The sequence below is a fragment of the Hemiscyllium ocellatum genome, chromosome 4 (assembly GCF_020745735.1).
Source record: "Hemiscyllium ocellatum isolate sHemOce1 chromosome 4, sHemOce1.pat.X.cur, whole genome shotgun sequence".
Lineage (NCBI taxonomy): Eukaryota > Metazoa > Chordata > Chondrichthyes > Orectolobiformes > Hemiscylliidae > Hemiscyllium > Hemiscyllium ocellatum.
In genome coordinates, this window is record NC_083404.1 from 112,296,063 (window position 1) to 112,311,693 (window position 15,631).

The window sequence follows — 15,631 nt, forward strand, 5'->3', positions numbered from 1 at the left end:
TCTCCCTGTATTCCATGAGATCTAACCTTACTAATCAATCTCCCATGGTGATCAATCCTCTTTATTACTTCTTCAAAAAACTCAATCAAAATTGAGAGTGAAGGGCTTTCTCCCTTTATCACTACCAGCCTTCAGAGATACCTATTGGAAATGGTTTGGAGTCAATGGAGAATTAATGATGAGTGGAATAAAGCTGCAATAATGCTGAAGAGAATAAACAAACTAATTGGATTGTTGAGAGATGGAGAATGAAGAGTCTAGCAGGAGAAGGTAATTGGAATTAAGTATAGGTAATAGTGGGAGTAAACCGAAAAGATTATATAGTTAAAAGTTATTATCTGAGTAACATATTTTCTGTATATGCTCCATTCTAAATAATACTTCCACTGCTGGTCGAAAAGAGAAAAGCAAGAGAAAAATTAAAGAACAAAGAAGCAAAAAGAAAGGAAAGGTTATGGAGGCAAGAGAAAGTAAACAGAACCAAATAAAGAAAAGCAACATCATTAAAGTCATACAAACGATAGATAAGACTAAGATCATATTCTGCTCATAATAACAGCATTTAGGTTAAATAATAGCCGGTGCAAGATATGCAATAGTAACTGCATTGCAATCTTTATATAATAGGTTCTGATGAAAGGTCACTAATACAAAAGCAATAAACTGAGATTATGAATGAAAACGAATTCTCAAAATACTTGGTGGGTCAGGCAGTTTTTGAGACAGAGCCAACATTTTGAGTTGACATGACATTTCATCAGAATTTACGTCAGTTCTGATGAAATGTCACCTTGAACTGAAACATTAACTTCATTTCGCTCTCAATGGATGCTACCTGATCTGTTGAGTATTTTGAGAAATTTTGATTTTATTTCTGAAAAAAGGTTATCCATTTATCTCTTAATACCAATTGCCTAATCTACTAAATATCTTCAAATATTTTCATTGTTCTTTATGCAACAATCTTGACCCTGTTATAACATGCTGACCTCTAATTTACTAATACTGCATCTTCCTAACTTCATATCGTATTCTCACTATTAATGAGTCACTCAGAATTAAACTGATTATGTCAGACAATGTAAACATTGAAGATTTATTTCCTATTATTGAATTGAATTTGAATTTGAATTTATTGTCATGTATACTAAGGAGCAGTGAAAAGCTTTGTCTTACGAGTAATATAGGCAGATCACAGAGTTAAGTAGCTTAGATAAGTAACTAATAGGTAATCAGCGGCAAAAGCAAAAACACAGGTGCAGGCAAATGTTAAGAGTTTGAGAGTCCATTCAGTATTCTAACAACAGTGAGGTAGAAACTGTTGCGAAACATTGGTGCATGTGTTCAGGATTCTGTACCTTCTCCCTGATGGTAGAGTTTGTAGAAAAGCACTGCTCAGGGGAATGGATTTTTAAGAATGCTGGTGGATTTTTCTTGACAGCGGGCCTGGTAGATGGTATTAAATAGGGTGTTTCTGATGATACGAGAAAGACTAAACGTATGTTATCCCAACTTTGGGTTTCACTGTGATTGTATGGAGATTAGTACGGTGTATGACAATCATTGTGAGATATAGGTGACCATAAAGATGGCCATACTGTGCTAAATTGACTGTTAGTGGTTCATAATCACCAGGGAGGTCTCACCAAGTTTTGTACATGTATTTTTTGGTATATCTTTGTTTTACTTATCTGTCACCTCTCTGGTATGGTCGTTTCAAATCCTGGTACTTTGCTGACCCTTCACATATTTCATGCAAATAGGCTCCCACATCAATCAGCATCTACTTTTCAACTGTCTTCTCTACTCTTTAGCTGTACCCAAAAAGTAAATCAATTTGAAGGCATTTGTTTCCAATAAAAAATACACAATATCAATATTATATAATGGTTATCCCGCATCGTATTCTCTTCCACGTCTTTTTCACTCCTTGTTTTAATCTACCCTCTCTCTTTCTCTCTAGATGTCGCTATTTTTCATTCTTTCCAGCACATTTTTATTCCCCTTCTCTTCCACCCTCTTCCTCCCCCGAGCCTGTAATATTTCAGATTCCTGTCTCTGATCTCTTTCCGGCTGTGTGTGTATGTGCTGTTTCCTCTGGGCTCAGCTGTGCCCCTCGACCGTGTCGATTTCACTTGGAGGTGCACTACCAGAATTCTAAAGAGAAGGAATACATATATATGCACAATTTTGCTATATGTGTGTATATATACATATATAAATGTATGTCTGTGTATGTGTACGTGTGCCTGTATGTATGTAGATATACATTTCCCGGACTACTCCTCCATCTTCAATGCTTCTGCCAGCACAACCGAGGATTTGACAGCAACGGGAAGAACATCGAGACAACCAGGAAACAGGCAAGGATCCAGCACTGCATCATTTGAGCGAATTCACCGGCATTTTTTCTCCACGTTTGTTTGTAGGACTATATATTAGAGGTGGGAACCCCACTATCTACTTCCCTAACCCTGCCCATCAGGAGTCTGCTTTACAGTGAAGAAAAATCCATGCAGATAAAAAGGGTCCCTTTATAATTTTGATTGGAAAACCTGTTTTTGTTTTTGATATCGAGTCGGAGTCTATTCCACGTTCTTCAAACCTAAAGATAATCTCTCGGATGATGCGCTGAAGATGTCAGGGTCCAGAGTCGGTTTTCCAAACGGATTTTTGCTGGAAGATGGAAGGATGGAAGCAGACATTAGCAGAGTCATCCGAAACTTGGAGCTGGGCACTGTCATGACTTTATATTACCAGAAGAAATCGCAGAGACCCGAGAGAAAAACTTTTCAGGTGAAACTGGAGACCAGGCAGATCATCTGGTGCAGGACCAGTGACAAGATCGAAGGCGAAAGTAAGTGAAATAAAAGCAGCACTTGGATTGTTTGTAAAATGTTGGGCAGTGAGGAATGTATAGGTTCTCGGTGTCTGAGGGTTCAGATAGGACCATCACATGCAGACGAGCTAACTATATTCTCCTGAGGGACACATACAAATATAACCTAGTTTAAGTTCTCTAGCATTACCTTGTTATTCAGTGATGGTGTGGGAGGTCATACTTACTTATATTGGACAGTTGATTGAACCACGTATCTCAAACAGAAATTTAAGGCTACGTGCGATTGATGTAACCTGTTGAACATATGGGTGTGTGGGAGGCATTTGTTTTAACATACACTGAACATTAAATTTCGATTCCTACTAAAATGTTACAATTCCTTCTAAAATTAGCTATCAATTCATTTCCCCTGCAGAAAGAACACTAAGGACGTATTTTTGAGAAAGATCTTAGGCTGTTGATGTCTACTTTATAATGATTTGCAATTTGTAACAGCAAGATCATCTGATTTCATTGAATGATATATTTTGTTGGATACCAGAAGGATGGTTTAAACACTTTCAAAGTAGTAGAGACCGGGAAAGGTAGCTGTCAAATAGTAGATCCCCAATAGGATTTGGAATACCTGTTTTTCTGATTAGCTTCACTGCACTGTTGTAGATTTCCCTCCTCTTCGGCAAGGATCAACTCTTGTTGAAGTCTGTTTCCGTGTGCTTCTTACTTGGTACCTCACCCAGGCGGTCATTTATCAATGTAAGGCCTTTTTAGTTAACACTGGTGATGCACTTGGCCACTGAGATCTGCTACACCAGGACAATTAGAAGAATACAGACGTTTACAGCACAGAAGCAGACTCTTCAGTTCACCAGGGTCTATGTCAATGTTTATGCTCTGCCCTTTTCCCATTCTGCTTCTAAGTCAGCAAGATACCCCTCCATTCAGTTCTCCCTTGTGTGTATCTATGTTCCTCTTAAAATTCATCAGTGTGACTCAGCACAACTACTCCATGTGGTCAGGAGTTTTATGGTCTAACCACTGCCTGGTTTTACTTGAATTCCTCATTGAATTTATCAGTGACTAATGTTTATGGTCCATAGATCTAGCATCCCTGATCCCTCACACTGCAAGCTATATGTACAGCACAAAGGCAAATAGACTTGCTATTGCCAGACTTCATTTCAATTGGGAGAAAGGGATGCATTTTTCCGAAGGGATTTTTTTTCCACTGGCAACCTATTGCAGCACCTGGAAGAGGTAGATACTTTTCTGACGTCAAACGTGATTCCAAAATACCTGGAATAAAATGGAACCATTTGGAGTCAGAAGGATTACTCAAACTCATCCATACAAGTTTTTTTAATTAGTCAAATTTTACCAAATGTGGTTCTGGAAAAACACAGCAGGCCAGGCAGCAAGGAGCAGGAGAATCAACGTTTCGGGCATAAGCCCTTCTTCAGGAATGAGGCTGGTATGCCAAGTGGGCTGAGATAATGGGTAGGAGGGAGGGAATTTGGAGGGGGGGGCGCTGGGAATATGATAGGTGGAAGGAGGTGAGGATGAGGGTGATAGGCCGGAGAGGGGATAGGGGCAGAGAGGTTGGGAAGAAGATTGCAGGTCAAACGACGTCTTCTTCCCGATGTCTCCACCCCCACCTCCTCTCCGGCCTATCACTCTCACCCTCACCTCCTTCCACCTATCATATTCCCAGCGCCCCTCCCCCAAATTCCCTCCCCCCTATCCTTTATCTCAGCCCGCTTGGCACACCAGCCTCATTCCTGAAGAAGGGCTTATGCCTGAAATGTCGATTCTCCTGCTCCTCGGATGCTGCCTGGCCTGCTGTGTTTTTCCAGCACTACATTTTTCAACTCTGGTCTCCAGCATCTGCAGTCCTCACTTTCTCTAAATTTTACTAAATTACTAGTAACCATTTTACATTAAAAAACTGTTTCATGGGAGAATGAAATGGAGTCTGGATATAGAAAGGTTCAGTTTTCTAATTAACTAGTCGTGGATTACTAACATTTAGTAAGTAATTCAGTAAGTAGGTCCAGTCATTTATTGGAACTATGTAAACTTCCTGTCAGCAAGTAATGTTTGCTAATTTATACTCCTTTTCATTCTCACTGCATCTTTACCTTTCTCCCCAACACTTCAATAGAACTGGAAAACCTTCCCTCAAAGATATTGGTCCTGGCCCAGTTAAGATATAACCTGTCCAGTTTGTACACGCTCCACCTCTCCAATGACTTAGGAATCTAAAGTCCTCTCACCTTTTTCATCTCTGCCTCCACATTTTCAATTATCTTCCTGTTTCTATACTCACCAGTAGATATCAGTAGGAATAAACTGGGGATAAGTACCTCTGGATCTTACTTTTTATATGTTGGTTAGCTGCCTGAATTCTGCTTGCAGAACATAAATTCGTCTTCCTCCCTGTGTCATTAGCACTGACATAGATCATGACTTTTAACTGTGCAGACATTCCCCTCAGATATTTGGCAGAACCTCAATGAACCTTTTGACCGTGGCATGAGGGAATCCTTGTTATATCTGCGGCCACAAAGATCCAGTCTGGTCATCAAATGATTGAATCAGCGATCAATTTTCTTTCCTGACCATCCTATTGTCCACCTCTCCACAGATGTAGCGCCCAAGGTGCGGTAGTCCTGGTTCTAGCTGTGATCCTCAGAGGTATCACAACCTTTATCAGTAATCAAACTGAATAGCAGTTAGAGAGCACAGTCCATCCAGGGGAATGCTGCATAGTGTTCACAATGCAACATTCCACTTGACTATCTGGCAGTCACCCATTCTGCCTGCTTGATCATCAGAAATAGAGGAGTAGAAGTAGTCCACTTTACCCTTGAGCTTGCTCCACCATTCACTACAATCATCAACCAATTTGATAGTGGCCTTAACTTGACTTTCCTGCCTGCCACCCTCAAGTCTTAACTCCGTTGTTGATTAAAAATGTCTAAAAGCCCTGAGAGTGGCACGGTGGCTCAGTGGTTAGCACTGCTGCCTCACACCACCAGGGTCCTGGGTTTGATTCCAATCTCGGGAGATTGTATGTATGGAGTTTGCACAGTCTTCCTGTATCTATGTAGGTTTCCTCTGGGTGCTCCAGTTTCCTCCCACCGTCTAAACGATGTGCATGTTAGGGTGGATTGGCGATATTAAATTGTCCATGGTGGGTTAGCCATGGAAGATAGAGAGTTGTAGGGTGTGGGTCTGGTTACGGTACTCTTCGAAGGGTTGGTGTGGACTGGATGGGCCTATTAGACTGCGTCCACACTGTTGGGATTCTGTTAAAAAAAGGTCCTCCTCACTTCCATCTTCAGTGGGAAACCATTTGGTTTTAAAATATTTCCCCTAGTTATAGACTGTGCCAGAAGAAGATGCATTGTCCCAACATCCGTACATCCCTTAAGAAACTTACATGTTTTAATAAGATCACCTCCCATTCTTCTAAAGTCTAGTCAGCGTAGGCGTAACCTGCTCAACCTTTCTTCATAAAGCAACCCCTTTCATTCTCAGAATCTGCAGACGGATCTGTCTCTGGATTGCTTTCCATGCAATAATATTTCTCTTAAGTAAGGAGACCGAAACTCAAGACAGTACTCCGAATGTTTTCCTAAACTGCAGAATGACCAGTTCCAGAAGCATTCTATCCATATACCTCTTCCAGACATACTACAGTGGCACCAATTGCAGCTCAAGCATCAAAATCTTGGATGTGAGTTCCTCGAAATCATGGTTATCTAGGACCTGAGAAGTGTCCTGTTCCCACATGAAACGGGCTATGATCGAATTGAAATGCCTTTTTATGTTTAAGACAAATTAAATATAACATAAATGAACTAAACATTTATTGAGAAAAACATTGTCACAGTAAAAATCTTGATATTTTTGTTTTTTTATCTTGTTTTTTGATGCACACACTCGGTCTTTCAATTTCCAACTGTTCTACTGCTTCATTCAGAACTCTTTTGATAAGGTCCCTCTTAAAACAGTTAGTGGGTGTTTATCCAAGTGGCAGGCAGTGACTAGTGGGGTACCACAAGTATCAGTGCTTGGGCCCCAGCTATTCACAACATAGATAAATATGTGGATGATGGAACCAAATGCAACGTTTCCAAGCTTGTTGATGACACAAAACCAGGTAGGATTGTGAGTTGTGGGGAGGATATAAGGAGGCTTGGTTTTAGGCAAATTGAAGGAGTGAGCAAACAAGGGGCAGATGTAGTACAAGTGACTAAATGTGAAGCTATACACTTTGGTGTGAAAAACAGAAAGGCAGAGTATTATTTAAATGGGAAGTGTAGATGTACAAAAGGATCTGTCACCTCTCCTGGCAGTGTGTTCTAGGTACCTATCATCCTCTGTGTAAAAATCTTGCTTTGCACATCTCCTTTCAACTTTTCTCCTCTCACTTTAAGTCTACGCACCCTAGTATTTGACATTTCCATCCTGGGGGATAGACTCTGACTATCCACGCTAATACATTCTAATCCAGGCAACATCCTGGTAAACTTCTTTTACACCCTCTCCAAAGCTTCCATATCCTTCCTGTTGTGGACAGGAACTGCACAAATGCTCCAACTGTAACTGCCAACTTTTATACTCAGTGCCCTGACCAATGAAGGTAAGCATGCCATGTACCGCTTTTATCCCCTTATGCATTTGTGTTGCCAGTTTCAGGGAGCTGCAGAGTTGCAACCCAAGATACCTCTGTGCATCAATGCTCCTAAGAGTCCTCCATTTACTATTTACTTACCTCTTGCAGTTGAACTGTCAAAATGCATCACCTCACACTTGCTTAATCTGGATTAAACTCTCTGTCTAACATTCCAGCTGATCTATAGTCGGCTGTATCCTTTGACAACCTTCCTCACTATCCACAGCTCCATCAATGTTTGTGTCATCTGCAAACTTACTAATCAGACCACCTACATTTTCAGCCAAATCATTCACATATATTACAAACAATAGAGGTGCCAGCAATGATCCTTGCAGGAAACTACTGGTCGTAGACCTTCAGTTAGAAAACACCTCTCCACAACTCCCCTCTGTCTTCTATGACCAAGCCAATTTTGTATCCAACTTACCACTTCATCGTGGATCCCATTGCTTGCAAGGAAGTCAATGGCAGAGTCCTGGGAGTTATTCAAGAAGGAGATGAAGGAAGTCCAGAGAAAATACATTTTCACAAAGGAAAAGGATGGGCACCCCAAGTCTGGGTCTCTTCGATATCAAAGAGAATATTGAATAAGATAAAGCAACAAGGGAGTTCAATGCTGCAGAAAGCCTGATGAAGTATAGAAAGGACAATGGTGAAACTGAAAAAAAAGGAAATTGGGAAAGCAAAGGTAAGTAACCTATTGCTGAGGAAACCTCAAAGACATTATATAAATGCTTAAAGAGCAAGAGGATATCTAAAGAAAGTGTCGGGCTAATTAGAAATCTCAAAGGTAATTTATCTATGAATAGAAGACATAGTTCTTAATGAATGCTTTGTGCCTGTTTTCACAAAAGAGTTAGATGAGGCAGACATTGCAGTTAAGGCAAAAGAATACATGATATTGCATTGGATAAACATTGTGAGTTGTTTAGCTTCCTTGAGAGTGAATAAGTCTCTGGTCCAAGATGTAATATAGCCCGGTATGCTAAATGAAGAAAGGGAAGGCACTATAGGAGATCTAACCATCATTTTTCAGTATTCTTTGACTCCAGCCATGATGAGAGAGAACGGGAAGACTTCTAAAGTTGTACTGTTATGTAAAAGCAAGAATCCAAATAACTTCAGACAAGTCACTCTAACTGCAGTAACAGGCAAATTATTGGAAAGAAAGTCTGGCAGCCAATATTGTCATTTGGAGAGGCTTAGATTAATCAAGAACAGTCAAAAGATCTATAAAAAAGATTATATCTGATTAACTTGACTAAATACTTGAGGAGATAATGAGAAGGGTCAATGAGGGTATAGTGTTAAATTTAGACACATGAACTTTAACAAAACTTTTAATAAGGTCCAAAATGGCAGGCCAAGCAGATAAAAAGCTCATGTGATCCATAGGAAAGTTGCAAGTTGGATCAATGCAAGTTGGATTTACTCAGAGGTAGGAACCAGAGCAGATGGCTAACAGAAGGGATATGAGAGTGACTGTCCCTGATGTCAAGGTTGTATTTGACCAAATGCACCATCAGGGATCACGAACAAAGCTGGAGGCAAAACTCAGCTGATGGAAGTCAGCCACCGCCCCCCCACATTCCTGAAGAAGGGCTTGTGCCCGAAACATCGAATCCCCTGCTCCTGCTTGTCGGGTGCTGCCTGACCTGCTGTGCTATTCCAGACTATGCTTTTTGACTCTAACTCTCCAACATTTGCAGTCCTCTCTTCCTCCTGACAGGAGTCATATCTAGCATGAAGGAAGATAGTTATGTTTCTTGGAGGCCAGTCACCTCAACTCTAAGTCATCTCTGCAGGATTTCCTTAGGATGGTGTCATAGGCCCAACTATCTTGACCTGCTACTTCAATCACCTTTCCTCCATCATGAGATCATGTTCGCTGATGAATACACAATTGCAGCACCATCCATCGTTCCTTAGATACTGAAGTAGTCCATTTGTAAGTGCAACTGGATCTGGACACCATTCAGGCTTGGGCTGAGAAGTAGCAAGTAACATTCAAACCACATCAATGCCATTAGCATTTCCAATAACCGACACTCTAACTAGTACCCATTGACATTCACTGTGTTACCATCACTGCATTACCCACTATCAGCACCTTGGAGTTAGCATTGACCAGAAACTCAACTCGACTAACCATATAAATACAGCACCTACCAGAGAATGTCAGGAGCTAGGAATACTGTGGCAAAAAACTCACTCCCTCACTCTCCAAAGCCGGTCCACCATCTGTCAGGTGTGTGAAGGAATACAGGCAAAACACTGCTGTTGCAAGAGATCAGAAATACCCACAGAGAATTCTGATAGAAATTCAGCAGGTCTGGCAGCATCTGTGGAGCAAGAAAAAGAGTTAACATTTGAAGTCCAGTATGACTCTTCTTCAGAACTGGAGACTTCTGATGAAGAGTCGTACTGGACTCCAAATATCTCCACAGATGCTGCCAGATCTGCTGAGTTTCTGCAATATACTGTGTGTTCATGTGTGATGGAAAGGCCCACTTCCCTAGCTGACTAAAGCCTCAATAATGGTCAAGAAGCTTGACACCATGCAAGACAAAGCAGCCTGCTTTATTGTCACTACATCCAAAAACATTCACTCCCTTCATCACTGACATATAGTAGGAGCCAGATGTACCATCTATAAAATGTACTGCAGAAATTCACAAAGGCTCCTTGAACACTATCTTCTAAACCATGACCATCTACAAGGACAAGAGCAGTTGATACATGGGAAAACCACCACCTGCGAAGTCCCTTTCAAGCTACTCACCATCCTGACTTGGAAATATATCACCATTCCTTGTTGGGTCAAAATCCTAGAATGCCCTCCCTAATGTGATTGTGGGTTGTCCTAAAGGACACACACTGCAGCGGTTCAAGAAGGCAGCTCACTACCACCTTCTCGAGGGCAACTAGGGATGGACAATTAATGCTGGCCCAATCAGAAATGCCCATGCCCCATTAATTAATAAATAAAGAGAAGGTCTTGTGTTAGGAGATTGTTGGTTGTGGCATTCTGCAGGCCTCAGTTCTGGGATCCTTTGGCTTTTGTGGGATATATCAATAATCTACACTTAAATGTAGGAGGCAGAATTAAGAAATTACAGATAATAGGAAAATTGGCTGTGTGGTTGAAAGTGAGGAACAAAGGTGTAGGATGCTGCATACAAATGCCAGGCAATGACCATCTCCAATAACAGTCAATCTAACCACTGATCCTTGACATTCAATGGGTCGGTTAGATCTGCAGAAAATGACAAAAGAAAACCCAATGTGGAGATATGTGAAAGATCGTGTTTGGGGAGGATAAACAAAGCAAAGGAGTTTACAAGAAGTTCTGATTACCATATTACAGGAAGGGTTGTGTTAGAGGTGTGGGCTTCCTTCACCTAACTCTCACTGCATTGAAATACAAATGTCCCCCAGTGCCTCACTTCAGCTCTAGCTTTTTACCCCAGCATGTCTGCTTCAGCACTCTCCCAGTTCCAAACAGCAACACATTTCCATAAACATACACCCATGTGTTAAAAATGGAGAAAATTCTTACCCTTGACCAATGTCCATGACATGTAGCCAACCCTGAAGGATCCTTAATCTGATTTCAATGTTGATTTTCATTCATTTCCATTTCTTCTTTGTTCTGGTAAAATAATTAAGTTTTATAGCCTTTTAGAGTTTACTGAATGCTTTTAACTTTAACATCCAAAATGAACAATCACCATGAACTGGCAAGACTACAAGCAACATAAACACCACATCCCCAGCTCAGAAAGCACACCAGCTGATTTTGATTTTCCTTCTAAAGGAGAAAACCTTTTCAGGTTGATGTTAACCTTTTTAAGCAACATGGTCCCAACCTTTTAAGTGAAAAAGACTACAAGATGTTTTAATTGCATTTATCCCATTTTCAACTATTAAGCATTAGAAACAGTAGAGTCAATCTAACCACTGATCCTTGACATTCAACGGATGGGGTGAGATCTGCGGAAAGTGACAAAAGAAAACTCAATGTGGAGATATGTGAAAGATCGTGTTTGGGAGGATAAACAAAGCAAAGGAGTTTGCAAGAAGTTCTGATCACCATATTACAGGAAATATATCTAATAAAACAGGTGATCCAGGATCTAGATATTTGTAATGCACTGAAGCATGAAGTTGTTTTCAACTATCAAGGCTTGGTGACAAGACAAAACCACAGTTGGCTTGATAGTAGTTGCCAAATTGAAATGAATATGGGAGAAATGAAAAAGTAAAAGGTAAAATCACCATAGTCTTATCAGACTACAGTACTGCCCTCTCATTAGAAAGAAATGATAGGTAGTGGTTTAACCTGAGAGTCACCGTGCCGCAGTTAAGGGGAGAGGGCATGTCCTTTGTGATAAGCTCAGCCAGTTCAGGAATTGAACCCATGCTATTGGTGTTACTCTGCATTACAGACCAGCTGTCCAGCCAACTGACTTCCATTAACTTTATGAAAGCATAGTAGCAACGATACACCAACTTGTGACAAAATAGTCATGAGGTTATAGAAACTTGTTTTTTAGTTTTCTGGTCCTAAGAAAGGATGAATTGGGAAAGGAGATAATGTTTTGGGTCTCTGTTTCCACAGAATAGGAATACAGAAGCTCAGAGTAACAACTCTGGAAGGAACATGAAAGAGGAGTTTGGAAAAACAATGGTTTTAGTTATGCCAATACGCACATTACTAAAATATATTAAATACCAGTTTAAGCAATAAATCAAGCTGATAGGTTATTTTCCAAGTTGCCTCTACAGAGGGACTGGCTGGCTGCCAGAATATTGCAATGATAAGGCAGTTTGGATTAGATTGTGGAACATGAGAGTAAAAGCTCAATTAATTTATTCATCAGGTGTACGTAGAACACTTTATTGGATGGTGAAATACAAGATAAGAATCTTCTAAATAATAGATAGAAGCAATAATTTCATGACAGACAATTACACAAATGATGTAGCATATCAGAAATTAGGTGGAGTGCAGCATGATATAAATATGGTGACCCCAATCTGCATTCACATATATGAATCTGAAATAGGCCATTCAGCCTCTCGGTCATTTGATAAGGTCGCAGCTGATCTAATTGTAGCCTCTATTTTCCTGTCTACCCTGACTCCCTTGTCAGGGAGAGAGATGTCCACAGACTAATGACCCTTTGAGAGAAAACAAAACGCTCCATATTAAGTGGGAGATCCCTTCATTTTAAACTGTGTCTGTTTTTGGGTCTGTGTTGTCTAATTCTAGAGCACATAGTCTATTTTGCTGTTGACAGCCCTGTGAGTTTCCATTTAAAGTTACTCTGGAATATTATAGTGGCACCACTGCTGCCTCACAGTGCCAGGGACCTGAGTTCAATTCCAGCATCTGGCAACTGTCAGTGTGGAGTTTTGCACATTCTCCCTGTGTTGGCTTGGGTTTGCTTTGGTTTCCTCCCACAATCCAAAGATGTGCAGGTTAGGTGAATTAGCCATGCCAAATTGCCCATAGTGTTCAGTGATGTCTAAGTTAGTTGCATTAGTCAGGGTAAATGTAGAGGTTCAGGTGGGATGCTCTTTGAAGGGTTGGTGTGGACTTGTTGGGCTAAAGGGCCTGGAGGCATTCTATTCTATGATTATTATACAAACAGTGAATCTATTGATTAAAACTAGTCATATTAATAAACAATATAAATCTACATTCTTAGGAAATGTTCAGCAGTCACAAGTTCAGCTTTTACATTGTGGTGCATTGCGCATGAACATATTAGCAAAACCAGTCAATGTAGTCAAAAAGCAAACACATTTAATTAGTAAAACTGTTCCACCTATTGTAATGGATAACCCAGATGCACTTCCTCTAACGAGTACATTTGCCCCACGAAATGTAACTAGCAACTTCAACACTGCTCTCTGAAAGCATTAATTCCAGCTCCTTGTGCCTTGATGGACTTGATCCTCAAGTCTTAAAAGAAGTGCTAAGTTAGCCTGGAGCAGTTTTTTTTAGACCAATAATACGCTGCTATTTTCTGGGTCTGTAGATTGTGAAGGAACAAAGATGGCCGTTAGTAAAGTGATGTGCTCTTCCTGTTGGATGTGTGAGTTAGGAAGAGTTTCCATGTTACTAATGATTATGTCTGCAAGAAGTGTTTTTGATTGCGAATCCTATCAGATTGCATGGATCGGTTGGAGTAGCAGTTAGAGGCAATAAGGAATTTACAGGAGCTAGGGAGTGTGATGGATGACAGTTATAGGGAGGAAAAAAAGCTGCAGATACTGTAACGTAGATGGGCTAACTCCAGGAAAGGTAGGCAAGGGAGGCAGGTATTGCAAAATTTTCCTGTGGCTATACCCATTTCAAACAGGTATGCTGTTTTGGAAAATGTAGGGGGCGATGGACTCTCAGGGGAATGTAGCATGAACAGCCAAGTTTCTGGTATTGAGACAGGCTCTAATGTAATGAGGGATGTTTCAGGTTCCAAGCAATCGATTGTGATAGGGGACTCTCTTGTCAGAGGCACAGGAAGGCATTTCTGTGGCATGCAGCGAAAAATCAGAATGGTGTGTTGCCTTCCTGGTGCCAGGTTCAAGGATATCTCAGAGAGGGTGCAGACTGTTCTCAAAGGAGAGAGGGGCCAGCAGGAGGGCATTGTATACGTTGGAACTAACAACATAGGAAGGGAAAAAGATGAGATTCTGAAAGGAGAACATAGAAAGTTAGACAGGAATTTAAAAAGAAGGTCCTCGAGAGTAATAATATCTTGATTACTCCTGGTGCTATGAGCTAGTGAGGGTAGGAATAGGAGGATAGAGAAGATAAATGTTTGGCTGAGGATGTGGTGCATGGGAGCAGGGTTCACCATTTTGGATCATTGGACCCTCCTCTGAGGAAGATGCGACCTGTACACTAAGGACAGATTGCACATGAATTGGAAGGAGACAAATATACTGGCAGGGAGATTTGTTAGAGCTGCTCGAGAGGATTTAAGCTAGTAAGGTGGGGGGGCTGGTGGGAGGTGGTGGGATCAAGGGAGATAATGAGGAAAGAGATCAATCTGAGACCGGTATAGTTGAGAAAAGGAACAAGTAAAATAGTCAGTGCAAGCAAGAAATATGCAGAGAACACCGTAGGACTAACAAGTTAAACTGCATTTATTTCAATGCAAGAGGCCTAACAGGCAAGGCAGATGAACTCAGGGTATGGTTAGCAACATGGGGCTGGGATATCATAGCAATTACAGAGACGCAACTCAGGGATGGACAGGACTGGCAGCTTGATGTTCCAGGAAACAAATGCTGTAGGAAGGATAGGAATTCATAAACATACTAGTGGAACCAGTTCTGCAGATGTACAAATATTGTTATACACAGGATTGTCTGCCATCTACTCTTAGGGAAGCTAATATCTCCCTTATTTTAAATAAAAGGGAAGGACCCTGAAGAATGTACTTTATATAGACCAATCTCATTACTGAATATAGATTTCAAATTTTTATCAAAGGTGATGGCTCTGAGGTTGGTGAAGGTTTTGCCTCATATTATAAAAGAAGACCAAACAGTTTTTGTTAAGGGCCGCAGTTCCTCTAACAATGTTAGGAAAGTACTGAATACAGTACAGGTATGCCACCAAAGATTGATTCCGGGGTTGGTGGTCTCCTTAGATGCAGAAAAAGCCTTTGATCGGATAGAATGGCTGTATCTATTTGAGGTTGTGGAGTGTTTGGTTTGGGGGGGAGATGGCTAGTAGTAATGTATAAGGATCCTAAGGTGGTAGTTATTACAAATGGTATTAAGTCAAATAATTTTAATATTAGAAGAGGTAGTCGACAGGGGTGCCCTTTATCATCGCTACTATTTGCCTTGACGATTAGCTGAAACTATAAGAGACTGAAATAGTAGCACCAAAGCTGGGAATGGGGGAACATAAGATTACCCTATATGCTGATGACGCGCATTCATTCTTGGCTAAACCAGAGAAGTCCATTCCCCGACTGATCCAAATAATTAATTCATATGGTAGTTTTTCGGGTTATAGGATCAATTTCCAAAATTGGAAATCATGTATGGGGCTTAGTGCAGATGCCTAACTTGAAGATAAAATG

The 15,631-nt window shown here is 40.7% G+C and overlaps 1 protein-coding gene across 2 annotated transcripts in view; it reads left to right on the forward strand.

The window, feature by feature from the left end:
* The first annotated feature begins 2,085 nt into the window (after window positions 1-2,085).
* LOC132815071 (1-phosphatidylinositol 4,5-bisphosphate phosphodiesterase gamma-1-like) overlaps window positions 2,086-15,631 on the forward strand; it is a 203,018-nt gene continuing 189,472 nt past the window's right edge. For both annotated transcript variants that reach the window (XM_060823772.1, XM_060823773.1), the window contains exon 1: window positions 2,086-2,857. In XM_060823772.1, coding sequence (XP_060679755.1) covers window positions 2,638-2,857 — 220 coding nt within the window. In that variant the 5' untranslated portion in view covers window positions 2,086-2,637. The remainder of the gene's footprint in view (window positions 2,858-15,631) is intronic.